Source organism: Drosophila eugracilis, unplaced genomic scaffold, assembly GCF_018153835.1.
Source record: "Drosophila eugracilis isolate 14026-0451.02 unplaced genomic scaffold, ASM1815383v1 contig_2152, whole genome shotgun sequence".
NCBI lineage: Eukaryota > Metazoa > Arthropoda > Insecta > Diptera > Drosophilidae > Drosophila > Drosophila eugracilis.
In genome coordinates this window covers 2,450,918-2,468,450 of record NW_024573036.1, presented here as the reverse complement: position 1 = coordinate 2,468,450, position 17,533 = coordinate 2,450,918, and the positions used below count along the sequence as shown (strand labels likewise).

Here is a 17,533-nt window from a genome sequence, read left to right as displayed (position 1 = left end):
ATCGATTGTATTTCGTTTTTTGCCGGTTGTACGAGCGTTGTACGCAGCGGCTTTCTGCTCGAAGCTTTTTAATTGTCGACAATGTTTGTGGCAAGTTTTTAATGAAATTCGTTTGCCGGTTGTCGCTGCTCTTTTTTATGTCTGCGGTTTGGTTCTGTGACATTGCAGCGTGTCCTCCAAATAATTCATTAACACTCTGTCTTGTTAAGTTTAATTTGGGATTGGGATCCGTTCCCCCACCGCCTTCCCTCTTCTGCTCGCTTCGTTCCGTTTATTTTCTTTTTTTTTGGAAGTGAAATGAAAGTAGGGATTTTTGTTGGCTTGGCAGCTCTTTAAAGGAAGAAAATCTCTTAATCCGCCAATCCCAAGTGTATAAAATTTCAAACATGCCAACAACGATACACTTTCCTGTCCATCAACCTGCGTCCTCCTCCTGCGTTCTCCTCCGGCCTCGCTTTCTTCTGCTCTTCTGAAGAAAGAACCAGAAAGAAGCAGAAAGAGCAGGGGAGAAAAGAGAAGAGCCCGCCAGAGGTAATTTGATATTTTCGTTCCCTTTTTGCTGGTTAATGAGACGAATGCACAGAAATTTATGATCCGGTAAGCAGGCGCAGTTTTGTTCAGCATTCAAATCTGGGCATCCGCATAGGTCTGCCCTCCACACCTCGTCACCCCCTCACCCGCTTGCCAAGTCACCCAAAAAGATACAGTTAGAGCGGCCCACTTGATTGATTGATGGCAATTGACGGCGCTGTCCGGCGCAGAGTGATCACAATTCGACTAACGAGAGAGCCCCACTGGGGGCAAACGTCATAAATCCACTAATAAACAGCAACCACAGCTCACAGGCCAGTGTGGCGACGACCACAGCAAATAAATTTGTCTGCAGAAATGAAGCCACAAAAAAGGAATTGCAGCCGTAAAGGGGCATCGCAATGCGGAGACGAAAGCCCCGGCAAGTGTGCATAAATAAGAGTTTAAATAAGAGAACTCGGGACGCTTCGACACCCCGAACTTTGCAGCCTGACACTGAGCACAACAGTTACTTTTCGAATTCATCCGCAGCGTGGATCAAAACACGGATGCAGAGAAAGAAATAAAGGTGTGTTCTGGGAGCATATTTTCAATTTCTTTAATAAAACTCTGTCTTAGATAGAATAACAGACAACACAAGATAGTATGATCAAATGCTGAATTCCAGACAGAGGATGAATTTATTTCTTCCGGTGTACGAGTGCTCGTTCAATTTGCCAAGTCGAAAAGAATTTAACGCTCGACACGAGACTTTTGCAACTTCATGCCACATAAACTATAAGGAAAACAGGCCCAGAGATCCAAAGCTGCAACCTTTTCTTCGACTCTGGCGAATTCTCTCTTATGCCTCTGCTGGCCAAATTAAAATGTTCTTTCAACTACGAACTTTCGACAATAAATTGAATTGAACAACAAAAGGCGAAGGCTGGGCGAGGGGGGCTGTTGCCTGCGGGGATCCGAGAGTTCGATGCGGTTCTCTGATTCTGTGCTTCTCTGGGCCCTGGTCAAAGACATTTGTCATGTCATTTCTGGCGGGGCAGGAAACAGCATATGGAGGAGACTGGAACTCGGAGAGGAGGAGGATCCCTGCAAGAAAAGGATGAGTTTATCGATACGACGCGCTGCATCGCAAAAGAAAGGGATATCTAGAGGAGTTCCCCTCAAGGGTGTCACAAATTCGCACTGGGAGAAAAGTCCGGAGCACGGAGTAGAGAATTGAGGCGGAGAGACACTGAGAAATTGGGGTCGCTATCCGCGAACGCGTTATCGCTTCACAAATTAACAATCAGCGGCAATAAAAGTTGCGCGTTTGTTTATGGTGAGCCCGAAAAGGCAGGAGGATGGGCTCCAAAATCCAGATGAGGAGGCGTCCGGGTCTCCAGTCCAGAGTTATCCTTATCGGGGGCCATTCGCTGGCCTTTACAAATTCAATTAAGCATTTTAATATCCGAGGCCACGGAGGTGTTGCACTCCGGACACTGAAATATTAACTTGCTTTAATTTATGAATTGCCCGCCAGTGGCAGGAAGTCGATGTGGTAATTTATGGAACTTTGGGGCAAGCTGAGGGACCCAGAATCGAAGTGGGTCAAAGTTGGAGCTCTCCATTTTCAAAGTGGGTTTTAAAATGATGGGGTTCTGACATTGCAGATAGAAAAATCACAACACTTATTACGCAAAAAGTTAGTTTGAGTTCTAAAAGTAAGTCATCTATGGTGACAGCAAATGGAATTCCCAAGCCACTACGGAATGTTAATTGGAACCAAGTTCCTGGTGTTTCCTGCAGTGTAAGGACGTCATACGACTGGCTGCCTCAAGGGGAAGTTCTGTTGCTCTCTGACTTTCCTCAAGGGCATTTACAGCCCAGCAGAGGGTGGGGCTGGGCGGAGTTTCGGCCCGAGTCCCGTGCCCATTTTTTCTGCAATTTTCCCTTTGTTCCCTTGCAAATTGCAACTGCAATTACACGAATTTCGGGGCTCTACAGTTATTCCAGGCTCAGTTGTTGCCGATCCCTTGCTTTCGACACGTTCTGTCCGCTTTCAATCAGTAATTTTTGGCTCCGCTGCCTTTGTTATGGCTCTTAATCAATAACTGTGCGGATATGCCCCGCTACCCTCTCTCTTGTGGAAGGCCTTCGGGTTGTCGTGGCAGCCCATCAACATGCTACAATGTTGCAGGTTTTATTGAGGCGGCGGCACCCTGAGAAATGAGCTCATGCGATGATATCTCCCAGCTGATGACGATTTCCACTGCTTTCGTTAATGTTACACATTCAAGCCGGATTTGAAAAAACACTCGAAAAAGGTTGACAATACCTGAAGATGGATTTGATTTATGTTCGGCCAGCATAGCTCCAGTAGCCAGCCCAGATAAACACTTCCCATGAGCACTCAAATCAACTAATCGCGGTAATTTTTTAGCAGTCGCTGGTTTTTGTGTTGTGTCGTTTTGGCCTCTGCATAAGTCGCCTAATAATCGGGCATAATTCATTATTTATGTGTGGCTCTGGCCCAAACATAGCCAGAGATATCTTGATAGATCTTTAGATCTTTGGCCACCACCGACAAAGTGCCAACAACAGCGACGAGAGACAAAAGACCAGACAAGCCAATGACTGTTTAAAAATTCAACAAAAAATTATCGTTTATATTTGGTATTTGAGTCAGTGGTTGTTGTTGCCCATAGTCCGCTTTTCACATATCATTTTGGCATTAACTTCTCTTCACGCACACGTCGATCGGGCCAAGTTATAAAAATGATTGACAATTTAATTTGCAAGCCAAAAACTCTTGTGGGGATTTATGAAATACTTGGCTTTGTATGGGCCGTGTTCTACACACAAAAATATGCAAATCCGTTTGGCCATAATCATCATCATCGCCAGCATTCAGCAACAATGGGCCAGATTCGATGTTGTGAATGTTGGGCAACCCACACGAGGAATTTTTTCGTCCACAAGCTGGTCAAGATTTTTGGTTTTCTTTTTTGGTTTTTGCACTTGACAAGAAAGAGTATAAAGTGGACTAATGTGTGTCGTAATAAAGTAAAGTTCAAGTGTCAAAACAACTTTAAAAACAAAAAAATCTTCTTAAATATTAAAAATTACAGAACACTTTCTTCGGCAACTATGTGGCCGCATTCTAGTGTAGAGGAAGGAATGAAAATCAGATTCGGGAATCTGTAAAGTTGGAAGCACAGCTCTCCGCCGGTGACGACAAATGAGACGGGAGACAAACGACAGAAGACAGTAGACAGTAGACAGCAGATAGGAGAATGCAGGCTACAGCCCACAGGCTACAGGCTACGGAGAATGGCAGAAGGGAGCCCGAAGACTGGTCGAGATGCACGTATGCAGATTGCCGGCCATTCCAAGGTTTGGCGAAAAAAGGTGGAAAAAATGAGGAACGGGAGGAAAAAGCAAATCCCCAGCTGGGGCACAATGTTTCGGGATCAAGCTGGGTCGAGATTTGGGATTGGAAAAAGCTTTGCTCTGTGTCTCTGGCTCGCGTTGAGCTCCCCTTTTTATTTGTCTCTGAAATCTTGTTTGCTTAAAAGTAAAAATAATTAACTAATTAAAATTGTGAACCCGCTTGTTGCGGCTCTCGTCGCAGGACCTGGGTACATTAGGGCCAAATAAGCTGCCAGCCTTTGGCTGCTGATTTTTCTTCTTCCTTTTTTGTTTGCTTTTTGTGTGGCTGTGGTAAATACTTTTACAGGCAACAACGATATGCAAAAGCTATCAACGGAGCATCTCTGGCCGGGCTTTCCAGCTCTACAGACCTGGCTTTGGGTTTGGGTTTGGTTTGGGCTCTTGGGTCTTGTAAGCTGTTGATATGCTCATTTAGAATCGCACGTTTTTTCCCCAGAAGTTGTTAAGAGTCTTGGCTCTCGAAGGGGGCGGAGCGATTGCATTGATTGCCATTCGCATGCAGATGAGCTGAAGAGCAGAAGAATCGGGGACCGAAGACCGTCACAAGCATACGTATCTTGACCTCAGACTTTGGCAGCTCATCTGAGCCGCGGACTTTGACTTCCACTTTGGCCCATCAATCAACACACTTTCAGTTTTCTGTGCTGCCGTTGCGAGAAGACCACAAAGTGCTAGCGAAGCTCATCTGGCAGCGTATTGATTTTGGCCGACAAGTCCGGCCTAATGGACAGCGAGACGAGTTAATTGTTTGAGCCAGGCTAGCACTAGCATCCTCCCAAAAAATGGGTGGAACAAAAGAATAGAAGCTTTTTGCGATTGATGGACGGAAAATGAAGTTAGTGGCCAGAACTGGACACCGTAATAGCTCGACTAAGCAATGACCTTCGGAACGGATTAAAGTTATTGTGCGGAACGGATTAAACTACTCAAGAAATAGCTTTTAAAACCTCTTCTTGTTACTTGAACTAAAATGCTATCTTCATTGTATTATCCATTACAACCCGTAGTACCCTGTAATCCCCTGAAATAGGTGTAACCTCTTCGGCTGCTGCGAATTCTTCAGTTTGGCATCTGCCTGGCGAATCGCGCATCTCCTTTTCCCGGCTGTCTCCGTGACTTGGAGGAGCTGTCTTCCCTCCGATTCTCCATTCTTCACTCCTTTCTCCGCTCTTCCCGCGGAAGTCTCATCTCGGAGCTTTGAGCTCTTGGCGGCTATGCAAATGCAGTAGCCAATGCCCTCGGGTTGTTGTGATGTGTGCGCGCGCGTTGAGCATTTCAGATCCCAGTATCTCCGTCTCAGTCCTCCACACGCCCCCTCTCTTTCGCTCTCTTCCTCTTTCTCTTTCGCGCGACTGTGTGTGTGCGCGCTTTAATTGCACGTTTAAAAGCAGCCACAGAAGCGGTATTTACTAAATATGGCCACAGAGGCAGCCCCAGGAGCCACGGCACACTGGCAGAAATCAGTCATCGATTTCTTATTATCCTTGATTAAGAGGGAATCTGTAATCTATCCTTTCATTTATAATGGCACCCTTACCTTACTACTTAGTACAACCTCTTTATCCGATGTGCTGACAAGAATCTTCGATGGACCTTATCAAACGTTTTTCTCAGTGAATCTGCTTGGTCAGTGGCATCCACAGTATTGCACGCGTGGCTGACTGCCTGTTGTCGCGTTTGGCCCGCAAATTGATGCACATTTGATGCGTCGACGTCGCGGATTCTCTGGGTCCTTCTCCCCTTGGATCAAATATGCAAAATGAAAGCTCTTTCTCTGCGCTGCCCCGCCGAACCCCCTTCCCAACCCCCTGCTTCCTTCCTTCGAGCCTATCAGTTAAGGTTTATTGATGTTTTGATAGCCATCAGCGCTCTCGGCTATTTTCGCCGTGTTCTTTCTGCTCAGCTCAATGGCTGATCGGCTCCTCGGTGGCTTCCTTATGGTGTTTGTTATGGGCCAGGAGAGGCGATTATCTCCCGATGCTTAACTTGGCCCGCGAAATTGTGTCAAAAATTATGTTGTCGTGTGACGGCAAATGGCCATTCAAGGCTCTTATCTCGGTCTCCCCTCGCAACTTAATTAAAATATTAACTCAGAGCGAGAGGGAGACGGAGAGTGGGCTCTCAGCCATGTGGTTGGAGTATATCATGGAATCACACTAAGGAAAAAAGCTGAAACCGTATTTTGAAAAAACCGGCTACGCCATGATTTTTCCAACCATTTTGTCTTAACCCAGAGATAAAGAGAGAAGGCGAGAGGCCGAGAGAAGAGAGAGAGAGAGAGAGAGATCGTGGACAAAACTATTTCGCTCCAAATCGCTGAATTTCTGAATGGCAGCGACTTGGGACACATTCGAAGTGCGGCGAATTCGAGGTGAGTTTCTCCAGTTCTCTCCTGAATTCTCTCTCGCGCTCTCTGGGCTGGCATTTATGGAATGTGAGCGCTCAAAAATGCGTTAAAGGTGTTTATAAAATTAAAATTGTGCAGAACAAGTCGCGTAAACGCAAGAGAGAAGGAGAGAAGTTGAGTAAATACTCTCCCGAGACGAGGAGAGAGAGGGCCTCTCTCCTTAACTCCCTGAGAAAAATGCCGAGATATAGCCACATAAAAGGGCATCGCATCGATGTTTAGAAAAAAGTGAATTGAGTCAAGAGACAAAGAAAATTGGTGCACACTGAGCGCCGCATACGCAATCAAGGAAAGGTGGAGAAAAGGGGTTAACGGGGCGGCAGGGGAACCTGCCACTTGCACCCTCCGCCAGCGAAAAACCAGTTCAGTGTGTGTGCGTTTGTGCGAGTGTTTGTGCATTAGAGGAGCGACCACATAACTTGGCCAAATGGGCAGATCGTGTTCCCTTTGGCTCCCCTCCCCTTTCTACGGCTCCCCTGCACCACCGCCACTGCCCCCGCCAACCCTATGTTGTAATTGTGGGAGCCACCCGAAAATGAGATTTACGTAGATTAGCCAAACAATGTGAAATTGCAACACCAAGGAACACGCGCAAAAAATGTAAAAAGCGAAACCTTAAAGTTGTTTTTCTTTATATGGTCAATCAAAGATCAAAAGTTACGAGTTGTCCTAAGATTGATTCAAAATGAAATTGGATAGGTCCACATTTTTCTGCTGAATATCTTCTACTTATATTTCGAAGTGGACTTTTCTCTCTCTGCAACAGCAATAACATCGAAATTAGATGTTAAAGCCACTAAGGCACCGAACTTATTCCGAACTTGTTGGCAGTCCGAGGTTCCAGCTGCCAAATCGCTGGCTTTCGTTTCGGGTGGTGAAAAGGGGATCGCCGAAGGGGGCAGAACGTCTTAGGAATCTGCGAGTGCAGTTCCCAGATAGCCCCACTCTCCCTTTTTCACCCTCTCCCCCAATGTAATTGCCTGTAATTTAGTGTGTAACTGCAACTGCAACAACAAATCTAAGATGACAACCACCACACGACGAGCAAATTATGCTGTCTTTTTCCACTTCTTCCATTGCCAAAAGGAAACTCCAAATTGGGCGGAGGAGTGGAGGGAAACGGGGGCCAGGAGGGCAGGCGTAGGCCGCATTTTTGTATTATTTAGTTTTTCCTTTTCTTGTAATTTGCATAATGAGATTTTAATTTTTACGCTCGCATAATAATTTCAAATGGAGCGAGGGAGCGAGCGGGATGGGATGATGAGTAATCCCCCAACGACACTCCCACTTGGACGCAAGTTCGTTGCCTAAGTCTTTTGTTTCGTGGCCCGAATTAAAGTGTAATTTGGTTAGCCATTAGCTGGTCAGACGCGCTAGAGACGACTACGGAGCCGGAATGGCGGCATTTGATCGCCTCTAATTAAATAGCATTTCCGCTTCTTCGGCTAGAAAATAATACGGCGGCAGTAAAGGCAACAACAGCTGCTTGTAGTAGCCAAGAAGCGAAAGGTGTGGCCCGAAAAAAGGCGAAGGGAAAGGAAAGGGAAGATGGCCAAAAAGAATAAGGAATTTACAGAGAGTATTAAGCGAATGATATGTATAGGATATATAACCAAATGATTATCTTAGAATCTAAAGCAGTTTATGAACGCCAAAGATAAGCGTTAAATAAGATTTTTCTTTTAAACTGCCTTTACTCAATCCAAAAGTTTTCCCAAATTAGAGAAGTTCCTCTCAAGTATTCTCTTTATTCCCCACAGTTTCTCCCGCAATTATCTTCGATAATTGCAAATTCCTTTCGATGGCTCGAATCCGATGCAAACTTTCGGGCCAAAACAATGACGAGCAGCTGGCAAAGTATTTCGGCTTCTCACTAAAAGCGAGTGGCAGTTATGCCGAGAAGTGCTCTCTTTCAGCCTTCGGGGATTCGGAGACTTGGTGCAACTATTTGTGGCTTTTGCTTTTAGAATTATTGACTTTTTTCGGAGAGCACCTCCCCTGACTTATATTCGTATGTGATTCTTTCAACGACTTTTTTCGTTGCTTGTTTTTAATTTGCTTTAGTTGCGGGCCATAAAAAAGTTTGCTGAAAGTCTGGCCCTTTGGCCAGAGCTTCTTGTTTCGCTTTTTTTCTTATTTTGTGTGTGTTTTTATATACGAAATTCCGATTTTGCGTTTTTTCAAGCTTGGGTTGGGTTTTTGGGTCTTTTATTGTCTTCACGACCACAGATTGGCTTCAATATGCGGCCAAATAACGAAAAGATCAAGGAAAGGGGACCGCGGGCGTTCGAATTTAGTTTTTAGGGCCTCTGCCTCGGACTGCGGACGCATTTTATGATTATTGAGCTCCCAAATCGCACCAGATACTGAGAGATCCCTTAGTATGGACGGTTATCCATCTCTTTCTCAATTCTTTAGATTGCCCAGTTCAGACCTCATCATTTCAGTTTCGGTTTCGGTTTCTGTTTCTGTTTCTGTTATTTTATTTTTGCGTGAGCCAATTATGCGTTTTGTATCTCGAATTTTGTTCGTTTGTGGTTAATTTTCGGAGAGCCGGGTATCAGCGGCAGCAAATCTGATTTTTCTCCATTGTAATTAAGGAAACGTGACTTTTTGTCAGATTTCATCAAATCTCTTCGTTGTCGAGAATTGGCGTTGTTATTCCAACTTATTGTTGCTTCGCTTCTCTGTCCCCGTGTCCGTTAATTTGGTCTCTCTCACGTTGTTGTACTTTTGATGAGATTTGATTCGATTTGATTTGCCTTGATTTGCGGAAATCATCTAAGCCAACGGGCGAGGAGAAGGGATCTGTGTAGTTAAGACGAAATTAGCTCGGAGGGTGCTTTGGATCTGCCAAAAATAGGCATTCCGGACCAAATTACACCCAGAAAATGGGGAAACATTAACTAGATATTGAGTGAATCAGATTATCACAAACCTAATGTTGACCTATGTTTTCATAAAAATTCATCGTTTTTAACTAAATTCCTAGCCTTTTCGATAGTAATGTACTCTTCGCCTTTGCCTACTTTTTGTTGTAAACATTGCACTGAGTTGAAACTCGTGTTGTTGTTAAATTGCTGGGAAGCTTGGAATCGCGGCTACATTTTCAGTCAGTCGGTCGCGGGTTTTTCCCTCCGTTTCGTTGTCGGTTTGTTTTTTAGTTGTTTTCTGAGAGACAAGAGAGGTCACATTTGATAGTCTGAACAAAAATCTTGTCGACGTCTCGAGACGCTCTGGTAGATATATCTATGTGTTCAGAGAAGAATGGGCCCAGCCGCCGAAGAGGGAAGAGCGAACAAAATGCCTTCGTTAAGCGCTGGCAACGGTTTCAGGCCTTGTATCTCCGTTGTTGATGTTTTTTTCCAAACTTTGTTCCCTATTTTTGGGCTGCCCATTTTGTTTTTGTAAGCGGAGAAAAATGTTATAAAAATGTAATTACCCGATGATGAATGGATTAACTACAAAAGAGTGAGAAGCCTGCTTGGCTCAGGGTCCGAATGAGGATGGTAGTTGGGGGGATTTGGGTGGTGTTTTTCTGGAGGGACTCCGAACGGGAACTGCTTGGAATTTGTGCTCAAAGAAGTTAACAAGACGTTAACAGCACTTCAAGGCATTCAATCAGTGTGGTAAATACCCTTTCCACAATATTTCAATATTTTTATTACCAATGAATGTTCTTTATTGAAGTTTTAAAGTGATCTGACCTGATCCTATGTGGCTAAGTAAAAGATTTTTAAAATCTGCATTTGCACTACCCACGTTACCAACCTCAACATGGTTTCCACATACCCTTCCGAGCCTAACTGCAACTCGTGGCATGCACCGCTTCCATCTAACCCCCTTCCCCTCACGACTCCCTACGGATGTCGAAGTCGATGTTTGAGGCCCGATGTCTGATTTCTGATGTCCAACGTCCGATGTCTGATGTCCGACTGACTGATCTGACTGGGAGCGGGTAATTGATGCATGAGATTAGTTTTGGGGCCCAAGTACGTGGAAAATCCATAAGCGACGCTCGTTGTGTGGATTCGAGGCAGTTGGCGAGACAAACGTTTTAATGACCCGCCCGGAAAGTGGGTCACCATTGGGAAAACGGGAGCTGGAAATGAAATAGTACTGAGCTAATGACTCACCTTGAGTATGCACCTGCCCACGGGTTCGTTCTCAGCGACGGAAACGTTGTAGAAGCTCTGATCGAAGATCGGTTCGTTGTCATTTACGTCGTGGATGGTTACCAGGACGGTGGCGGTGGAGGAGAGGGGCGGAACTCCTCCGTCCCTGGCGATGACTGTTAGCTGCGGCACCGGCTCCGTTTCGCAATCGATATGCGATCGGGTGGTGATCAAGCCCGTTTGTGGGTCAATCTGAAACCATTGGGCATGGGTTTCAGGTGTTTCGGCCAGCGAGTAACTCAACGCCGAGTTCAAGCCCTCATCGCGATCGTGGGCCAGAACCTGTAGCACCGATGTACCCGGATCAGCTACCTCCATCACATTGGCGTGGTAAAGATCCTGCTCGAACTCAGGTGGATTATCATTGACATCGGTTATCCTCAGGAATATCGACTTGGAAGCGTGCAGCGGGGGAGTTCCCTTATCGGTGGCTATAACACTGAGGGTGTAATTGGAAACCATCTCCCTGTCCAGCGGCAGGTGAACTATCACCAAGTAAATACTGTTATCTCTGGTGGTCAGTGCGAAATGACCGTCTCCTCCGTTCAGAGTCACATTCACGTTGGCGTACTCCGTTTTCGAATCGGGGTCGTGTACGGAAATCCTGGCCACAAACTCCCCCGGCTGAGCTGACTCCGATATCTTTGGGGAGGCATCGTCACTGAGGAAAATCACATTTATTGTCGGTTGATTGTCATTCACATCCGTAACTCTTATGGAAACAAAGGCGGTTGTTTCCAGCGGCTGTTCACCATGGTCTTTGGCCACCACCACGAGTTCATGAAGCTCCTTGGTTTCAAAGTCCAGGGCCTTGTTGATGTAAATAGCTCCTGTCCGAGGATCTATCCGAAACATTTGCTCCTTGTCGCTTTGCCTCCTATTAATAGCATACTCCACCAAGCCATTCTCATCGGCATCCGTGTCTGAGGCATACACCTGAAGAACACTCGTACCCACAGTGGCATTTTCTGGAACTGTGGCAAAGTATCTGCTCTGATTGAAAATCGGCTGATTGTCGTTCACATCCTGAATGGTAATATTGACGGTCATGAACCCCCGCAACGGAGGAGTTCCGCCATCTAAAGCTTCGATTAGGAGGCTGTAACCTGGTGTGGTTTCTCTATCCAGAAACCCGCTGATTTGCAGGTCCAAGTACAGGACACCATCCCTCTCCCTGTGGGATGACAGCCTAAAGGCTTCGTTAACATTCCCCGACACGATATTATATTTCTGAGTGTTGTATGGTTCCAGGTCAAGGTCCCTAGCTGGGAGCAGAGTTCTCTTGACCTCCCTTGGGGTGTTCTCTGGGAACTCTATGTGCATCGAGGGTTGTGGAAACGTGGGGGCGTTATCATTCTCATCCTTCACCGTGACCAGCACTCGAATATTACGGCCACTCAGCGGAATGGCCACCAGACTATAAGAAGCTCGAGTTTCTCGGTCCAGTTTGACCTTAGAGCGGATTTCTCCTGTGGCTCGATCTATAGCCAGATCCGTTTCCACTCCCGCCTCTGCCACGATTATATACGGCGGACCACTATCTATCCCATCGAAGTCCCCTATGTAACCGATCTGGTGATCCACAGGCACGCCTTCAAAGACCTCCAGTTTTCGCTCCCTCTCTTTATCGTTAGAGGCAGCCTGCGTGGATCCCAGGAGCAGAATCAACAGCAGATGTAGTAAGCTACTCCTCAGCAGGTGTGAGGGATGCAGGGCGGGTGGCATAAGCTTTGATTTGATGTTGGAACGTCTCCGGCATCGATGGAACATTGTTAAGTTCTTCGGCTGGTGATTACCCCTCGTCATTTTCCCGGCGACTGCCGAACCCAATGCGGCTTTCATGGCTGACGGATCCACTCTGGGTGGATGTTTCGAAAGAAACTAACAGGAGCTAAGAGCGTCCTTGACTGAGATTGCCTCCGTCCAGCATGGCCATGGTAAATCTAAAAGGAAACCAAAAAAAGATTCCATCAATTAATTTTTGGTAACTTATGAAAATGCATAAATTTTTAGCAGTGTACTAGTGACAAATGTGCTGACCATAATCACCGCCCACACTTAAAGCCTTGCACCTAGACAAAGAGCCAACTTAAAGAACCCCCAAGAGCAGAACCCATAGTCGCAGCTAATAGACTGATAACTGCCCCAATGCGCTTAGCTCCGCCTGATGACTGCTACGATGATGATGGTGAGGTTGGAGATGGAGGCTTACGCATGGTGGATGCATTTCCATTTGGCCATTTGGGGGAATTTGAAATGCTAATAGACGGCCAAGAAAGATCAGGAACGAAGACAAAAGACCCGAGACGCAGACGATGTCGATTCTACCTGCGTGCGAAAGGTTCAAAGGCTAAAAGGGTCTCGGTATGCTTTTCGGACCTCTGTTATACTGGTTCTGGTTTTGGGATTGGGTTTGGGTTTGGGTTTGGGTTTTCGGTTTTGGGCCCTCGATGAAATATGGCTGGCACACACAAACGCAGACGCAAACACACACATTCCGAGAGAAATCGAACAAACAATTCCTCGGCCAAAGTTGCCATTGCTGGATGACCAATTCCAGACTCAGAACTAATGCCATGTGGCTGGAATTGGAATCGAAATGGGAACGCTTCGACGGCCGAGCAATTCGTGGCAAACAATTTAGTTAACAAGACCATGACTAACACTTTTTTTGAGTGGCCAAAACAACATTTGTTTCCACTGCAATTTGGAAAGATTTTTCTCGCGCGATAAGCGAAAATAATAAAAGGAAAAGGGAGGGCGCGCAGACGAACAATATATAAAATTATGATTATTATTTTGGGAATGCCTTAGAAGTTTCATTTCGTGATCAGATAGAGATCTCCTAACTCCAACCGCTCGAGAACTCGGCCCAGATGATCCTGTTTGATCGTGGCTAGCAATTAAAACCGAATTAATGAGTCTTGGGAAACGAAGAGATCAAACTTGGCGTTAGAAGACTGTCGGATTCTTCCCCTCCAGTGATTGACATACGACCATCATCCTCTGAGGAAAGAGAGATTTCTGCGGATAAATTAGCCAGCCGGAGCCAGTCTTTCATGTCCATCGAGAGATGCCGCTACCATTAGGTATCTAATAACTTTATAATGATCATGTCCCTTCCTTCCATGAGGCATGACATGAGGCGTAATTTAATAAACTGCAACGGGGCCTCCATCAAAAAGTCGAGGAGTACGTTAGGTCTGAACTCTGTGATACGCAAATTACCCCAGGAGAAGACGGATGAAGATGGAGATGGAGATGGAGATGGAGAGTGAGCTGCCGTTGCGGAAACGTCAGTTTGATTTGCACTTGTCATAAGTTTAGATGAACTGCTAATACCCAAACACATTAGAAAGCCCGTGGAGCGGTTACCGATCCCCAAGTCCCGCTCCCGATCCCGATCCCTGGCGCCCCAAGGTGGACAGCTCCCGTCCAGATGCGCAGATCTGGGATCGTAGAGCAGTCCGATTTGAGTGCCAGCTGGCGGTCGGTCGCCTTGCGTGTGGCTGCACCTGAGATCTGAGATCCGTTGGAAATGGTGGAGTGGACAGACCATGAGGGCTGTGGGAATGACCAGTGGATGGAACAAATGGGAGCTAGCACTGCGAGAAAATAAGTTAAGATCTACCCCATCATCTAAGAAGAAGTAAGAAGTAAGTCAACTCTAATAAAATATGACTGCCTAAAGCATGTTTCAAGGAATATAAATCTCTTGATTTGATTTTGTATAAACCCCCATTAAACAGCCAGTCTGGTGGGCAATATTTCTTTCTGTGCACTAATAAAAGAGTGAATATGGCAGAATGGGTATCTTGGGGTTCTGTGCACTCTGCCGGCATCTAATATCGAATGACAAAGTTGTAATTATATTTGTGGTTCCAGTTGTTTGCTGGAGTTCCAGGGAGTTCCTAACAATTTCACGTTGCCAACCCAGGTTCGGGCCATTAAAAATTATGCCTTTTCCCGGGAGAATTTTTGATGTTTCTGTTTCTTTTTTTTTTCGTTGTTTTTACGAGCGCACAAAAGGTCGTAAAACCGTACCAACAAAAAGGAGGAAAGCTGAAAAATCAGAAACAAAAACAGAGCGGCATCAATAAAATCTAGTTAATAGCAAATAAAGGTAACAGCGAATACCCATAGCCCTGTAGAGCGAAATAAAACGTACACAATCATAACGATAACAGCGTAAACTTTACAGTCCAACTAATTAGTCTGGGAATGAGGAGAGGGAGGTGGGAGCCTCGGGATGCAGAAACCTAGAGGATGAGTCCCAATCCGGGGGAATTCGCTGGCAGAAAGCTACTGTAACTGCAATAGGGGAATTTTCATTAATATTAATCGTAAAAATCAGTGTGCTTTGGGAAACTGCATACAAAGAGTAGGAGCAAATATTATTTAAGTCTTCTATTTATCGAAACTTTCTATCGTGGGTCAGTCTGTCTGCTAGTGTGGTTGTCGTTGCTAAGAGCCAAATGGCTAATCCACTGCCGGGGTTTACGCTCCAATTTATGGGCTGAAAGGAGCCGTGGATTCAACAACCGGCAATCAAATGGGAAACTTTACTGGAGCAAGAGTTTCGCATGGCCACAAAAAATGGGAGAATCGGTAGCCGGAAGAAGTGTTTTGCCAACGCTTAATCACTGGCCAAACAGCGGGCAGCTAAGACAAAATAAAGGCTCTTTAGAGACTTCATTAACATGCACATTACACATGTAGCCGAGATTTTCTACTCGAACAATTAAAAGAGTCGAAGAGGCAAATCAACTTGTTTGGGCTGGGATGTTGTTGTTGCCGGGGTTCCGCTCGTGATTTAACTGCAAATTATGCAAAATTGTTGTCTAAAACCAGAGGCTAAGTAGGTGGTAAGTAGACGCTTTAGAGCGTGTTTAATTAAATGTTGAGTAATTTATGAAAACTGCCGAGGGGGGCGGAGATCGGAGACCGGAGTCTGGGCTTATATACGGCCAGTCTGCCAGCTAATAAGTTACTTCTAATGACTTTCTAATTGTCCGACACACACGAGACGGCGGGCTATAAACAGCGAAACTTTAATTGTCCGCATATTAATCGAACTCATTTAGATGCAAATCCAAAAGATCCGACAGGCCAGATCCAAAGCCAACCAAGCGTGGATCACGTCAGATATTCAGACCTGCGAAAGCGTGAAGTAGACACGATAGTTTTTCTGCTAGGAAAAGTGCGAAAATGCAAGTGAAACCGAGTGGCAAACAAAGATTTTCGCTTTCATTTCGATTTCGTTTTGCATTTATTGCATTTCACTTTTTAAAGGCCCTTAACCGGTGTAAATCAAGTGGGATTGACACTTTTTAATTGCCAGTGGAGGATGCTTGATTCTGGCGAGGAATCGCACAGCATAATGAGCGCTAATTAGTGGCAAGTGACAGCGAAAAACAGGGACACAGATGAGATGTTGAGGATCATATCTTATCGCCACAACGACAGCGGCAGCATCCACAAGTTGCAGTTGGGGTTTTCCTCCTCTGAAGTTACAAGGCGTTGCATCAAGAATTCGTATGACATGGTTTTTTATTTTATAAAACAGAACAAGGGAATAGTATATTTTCATTTTCAACTGTTTCATTCTTTAGCTAGTCCCAACCTATCAAGGGGACTCGACCTAACCGTGGGCAGCGCATCTCCGCTAGAATTATATGGGGTATTAATAGATTTACTCCATCACCGGAAGCCTGTCCACGGCATCATCTTCTCGCTGACTCAGTTCCTAAGTTGTGTTTGGGTAGCCGAAAGCATTTAGCAATGATTGTCATGGCTGAGTGTGGTTTTGGCCATTGTTTGGCGCGTTTTATGGTCGCCATTAAGGCAGCCCATAATGCTAATCCCCGACCGCTCGATCCGGAGAGGGGTTCATTAACCCACAGCAGCACCCGCCCCTCGTCGTAAACACACAAATATTTCTCAATCAGCATCCGATTTCGATAGAAGCTAAACCGAGTATATAACGTTCCGTTCCCGTTTATCTCGGGCGTTTCATTCTGGTTCTATAACGAAGGCTGACCAATAAAACAAATCAAATTATGTAGCCAACATGTTTATGGCTCTGAGAAACAAGTGTGAAAATTTAAAACGAATAACAGCTTCCCTAAGCTGGGTAGAATATCCATAAAATACACTCAGTTTACAGTAGAGCTTCTCTGTACTCATATTACAAATATTGTTACTTAACTTATTTTAGAAAACTCTTCTTCAAGCTATAAGTTCTGTTGATTGTGATTCTGTCTTCTGATCTGATTGATATCATTCCGAATTTAATCTCGTTTTAATGGTCTTTGCCCGTGCAATATCAGGGCCAACACATGTGGGCCATAAAACGGGCCCGAGTCTCAGGTGGTTCAATACGACATGCTCGAATTAAGATGGTTATTGTGTTAGCAAATATTTATGCCCACCTGGCACGAGATGGGGACGCGAGTCGAAACTACAACCTGTTCCATTCTTTTCCCAGCTAGAGAAGTGTCTTCATCCAGCGACGGACGATGAACATATTCGCCGACTAATCACAGGCCAAGTCACATTCGAATGTCCGCGGTGCCAACTCGCATGAAGCTCAACAAAGAAATTAGCGCGAGGAAAATCCCCTTTTCCCTCTTTCCAGAGCGGGTGTTTGCAGCAGGTGCGTGTCTCTCCGTACAGAAAGGAAAATATTTACGATGCGCTCAATGTATAAAGATATTACTGCGGAAATATATGGATACTATGATCATAGTAATTTATTTTATTTTTATTCAGGATGTGCTTTTATTTTAGTCAGAAATTAAATACACCAATAAAAATATGTCTCTAATTTGCTGCTTTTTTTTTCTTGCCGTGTAGACATCGGCATCGTCTAATGTAATTTTCCCGGCACATCGAGCTGAATGTGTGTGGTCCGCTCTGATGGCTTTTTCCTCCGCACACATGCGAAAATAGATTAAAGCGTAATCTTTGTTTGTACAGCACTAAGCATTGC

General features: G+C 45.3%; 1 protein-coding gene across 1 annotated transcript in view; it reads right to left on the bottom strand.

Moving 5' to 3' along the window:
* Positions 1 to 17,533, bottom strand: part of LOC108110826 (protein dachsous) — a 66,573-nt gene that overhangs the window by 46,640 nt on the left and 2,400 nt on the right. Inside the window, exon 2 of the mRNA XM_017220062.2 lies at positions 10,504 to 12,485. Coding sequence (XP_017075551.2) covers positions 10,504 to 12,384 — 1,881 coding nt within the window. The 5' untranslated portion in view covers positions 12,385 to 12,485. The remainder of the gene's footprint in view (positions 1 to 10,503; positions 12,486 to 17,533) is intronic.